Source organism: Pterocles gutturalis, unplaced genomic scaffold (assembly GCF_000699245.1).
Source record: "Pterocles gutturalis isolate BGI_N339 unplaced genomic scaffold, ASM69924v1 scaffold32885, whole genome shotgun sequence".
NCBI lineage: Eukaryota > Metazoa > Chordata > Aves > Pterocliformes > Pteroclidae > Pterocles > Pterocles gutturalis.
The window spans coordinates 1-3462 of record NW_010141935.1 but is presented as its reverse complement, the minus strand read 5'-3'; the positions used below and the strand labels follow the sequence as shown (position 1 = coordinate 3462).

Here is a 3462-nt window from a genome sequence, read left to right as displayed (position 1 = left end):
CCTGAAGACAGCGTTGTCGGCCAGCATGAGGGCGGTGGCGGGGGAGTGATACGCCTGGTTGTTGAAGAGCGCGGTGACCACCGTGCGGTTCCCAGCTCCTTCAAAGGAGGCAGCTGCAATGTAGTGCTCGTTGAAGGCTCCCCCTTCCTCCGAGGCTCTTGAGATGAGGTATTCCTCCAGGCCACCTGCCAACACCACCGTGGCTGTTAGGAGCAGGCTCCGTCACGTGAGAGCTAACTGGGGCCAACTGGAAAAGACCCCAAATGGCCCCAGACCTGCTGGTCCACCCTAGCCCTGGTGATCACAGAATCACAGAATGGGTTGGGTTGGAAAGGACCTTAAAGATCATCGAGTTCCAACCCCCCTGCCATGGTCAGGACCAGCCCAGGTTGCCCAAAGCCTCATCCAGCCTGGCCTTGAACCCCTCCAGGGATGGGGCATCCACAGCTTCTCTGGGCCACAAATGCAGGGTTATGGAGAACACGGGTCTGCTTGTGTGAGGGGGGGTCCTGCCAACTGTGGGACCTTCTCTTGCTGGAGAGGATACAAGGGGACACATCTCACATGTCACTGTTGGGACTGAAGCCACCCACGTTGAGGGCCCTGGCAGGAGAAGCCCATGGCTCCTGCACACCCCGCTGGGCATCGCCTGCCCCGAGAGCCCTCACCCAGCACCTCCAGCGGCGACTGTCGCTGGGCATCCAGCAGCTCCACGTACTGCTCTGCCAGCCCCTGCGCCAGCCCCGAGGCGCCCGAGACAGAGAAAGGCATGACGGTCTGGCCATAGGGCTCCAGTGTCAGCCGCAGCTGGGAGGAGTCCCTGGGCCCCGGGAAGGTCTTGGCCACGATGAGGGCGAAGGCGGTGAAGATGAGAGGCACGAGGAACTGCGCCGCCACCATCTTCCAGTTGCGCCAGCTGTACATGGCTCGCTTCATGAACATGGCGTAGAACTGCTGGCAGCACAGGTAGAACTGCGAGGGGAGAAGTCAGGTCACCGCCAGCCCAGGCAGCTGGGGACAGCCCCACCGGCCGCTGTCATCATGCAGCTGATGATGACCCTGAAACCAGATCCCTGTCCTGCCCGCAGCCCCGGAGCCTGCAGCACAGCCTGCTCCCAGCCACGCCTGGGCTGCTGGACTCCGGAGCAGGTCAGCCCAGCCAGCTTCACGGCTTCCCAGCAGGATGGAGTCACTTTGGGATCTCAGGTGTTAAAAGCAGCCTCAGCCGTGACCTTCACCTTCCTCCACCTCTTGGCATCTGAGGTTCACAAATAAGATTACTGCAACGGGGCTGCCTGCCAGAGCGACCAGGATGAGACACCTGGCAGCTCCCAGCGCGGCCCCTGTAAGCATCTGCTTTGCTTTTGAAACCCATTAACATATTTTCTCCCTTCTGCCTTTGAGATACGCCCTTGAGAAGCACAGGGAAATTTATCACAGGTGCTAAGCAGCGGGCCACGAAGGGCTGCCAGGGATGCAAAACCCAAGCCCAGCAAAGGAAGGAGGAAGATGCTTTTTTTCTCATCTCCCTGCTGGAAATCCCAAGTGATGCAGCAACAGCAGGTGAAAACCACTTTAGGTCACCTGGGACACCTTCAAGAGCATCTCTGTGGACCTCTTCATTAAGATGGAGAGGATGGCAGTGACAAACCCCAACTGACCCTAAAAACAATTTTTCCTAAAGAAGTCAATTCCAATTTGATCTTCCAAATCACACACAGCAAGACTGGCTGTGGGGGAGGCTCTGCCTGGTAACCCCACTCCAAAAACCCGCTTCGTGTGCCCTCTCCCCACTCCCACTGCACCCACAGCCCCACTCACCCCGGTGTTGAGCTTGATGCTGGAGCAGTCCTCTGTGATCAGGGCCCCGCTGTCGTCCGTCATGTCCGTCATGCCGCTCAGGCTGCTGGAGTCGTCCATGGCCCAGTCGTTGGAGCGTCTCTCGTGCTGGTACTGGAGAGCAGGCAGCTGGATGGCCTGGATGTCCATGCTGGAGTCCACCAGCTTCCCGACCCTGCACCAGGAGGGAAAGCGGGTGAAGAAACACAGCCCCAGGCGGGATCCCGCTGTTCTGAGCTGGGGAAGCCAAACCTGAGTGACAAAACCCACCACGCGCCCCAGAGAGCTGTGCAGGACACTGCCACTGTACATGGGACTGGTCCCCACCAGGTGACACCCCAGCGGGGCCAACCTCCCTGCCTACCTGAGGAAGACCTCCTCCATGGTGGTGACCGAGGCGCCGTAGCTGGCGATGCCCAGCTCCTCCCGCCTCTGCTCCAGCTCCGTGAACAGGGCCTCGAACCTGAGCGGAGAAGCACGGCTTTAGACGCTGCCACTCATGAGACGGGACGCTCAGAGGCTAAGACCCCCCCGGCCATCAGTCCTGCAGTGCTCAGCATCCCACACTCCCCAAGAGAGCAGCTTTTGGGCTCCGTTTCCTACTCTTCCTTGCCACGGGGAGCCTCAGCTATCCAGAGATTTGATTTCAGAGCCAAACCAACCTGCCCCGTTGGTGCCACCCTCCCCACCGCACCGTCACCAGCTCAGCATCAGTGTCTGCTGCACGGGCAGCCACATGGTGGGCACGGGAGCCATGTGCTAGCAGACACAGGGGAGCGTGGCGGTGAAAGGAGGAACTGAACCCCATCTCCCAAGACCAGCACTCGCGCCTCCTCCTGCACCCTCCCCGCAGACGCCAAGAGCAGCTCCCACGTCCCGCAAGCCCGTGACAGCGGTGCGTGCAGACGGGGGGACCCTCGCGGGGAGGGAAACAGGGGACCATGCCGTCACCTGTGCGTGCTCTCCTTGGGCAGGATGAAGGACAGCTCTGCCCCGGCGTTGCTCTCCATGGTGGCGTTGGGCACGTAGTGACAGATGAGGCGGGAGATCTCCCCCAGGTTGCAGTAGGGCTCCTTCACCATCACCATGTGGTATCCTGCCCCTGTGCACAGCCACAAGAGAAGGGAGCAGGGGGTAAATTGCAGCCCAGCCCGGCCCCGGGGGGCTGGAGCGGAGCGGGGTGCTCAGGCACCACAGGACATTGACGGCTTTCCCTGGGCAATGGGCACCGCGCAGGAGAAAGTGTGGGGATGGGCCTTGGAAGAGGCAGAACAGCAAGACAGGGAGCAAGCAGCTGTCAGACAAGGAGTAAGGGGTCCCCCTCCCTGCCCTACACCCCTCTCCTGCTCCCCCCTGCAAGGAGAAGACACGCACCGGAGCGCAGCCTGCCCGCTCCCCTCTCACCGTATTTCCGCTTGAGGAATGGAGCCGCAGCACTGCAGCTCGCCCTTGGCCATGATGGCAATGCGGTCGCCCAGCAGGTCGGCCTCGTCCATGAAGTGGGTGGTCAGCAGGATTGTGCGGTTGCTCCTCTGCTGCTGCAGCAGGTCCCACGTGGCCCGGCGGGAAGCGGGGTCCATCCCCGACGTCGGCTCATCCAGCATCACCACCTGCACGTTAGAG

The 3462-nt window shown here is 61.3% G+C and overlaps 1 protein-coding gene across 1 annotated transcript in view; it reads right to left on the bottom strand.

Annotated features, from left to right (window-relative positions):
- LOC104469633 (ATP-binding cassette sub-family A member 3-like) overlaps positions 1–3458 on the bottom strand; it is a gene marked incomplete at both ends in the record, with an annotated part of 9234 nt that extends 5776 nt beyond the window's left edge. Inside the window, 7 exon segments of the mRNA XM_010084211.1 lie at positions 1–185; positions 669–972; positions 1822–2014; positions 2204–2302; positions 2791–2941; positions 3244–3263; positions 3265–3458. The exon segment at positions 1–185 is cut by the window's left edge and continues 74 nt beyond it. Coding sequence (XP_010082513.1) covers positions 1–185; positions 669–972; positions 1822–2014; positions 2204–2302; positions 2791–2941; positions 3244–3263; positions 3265–3458 — 1146 coding nt within the window.
- Positions 3459–3462: the final 4 nt, after the last annotated feature.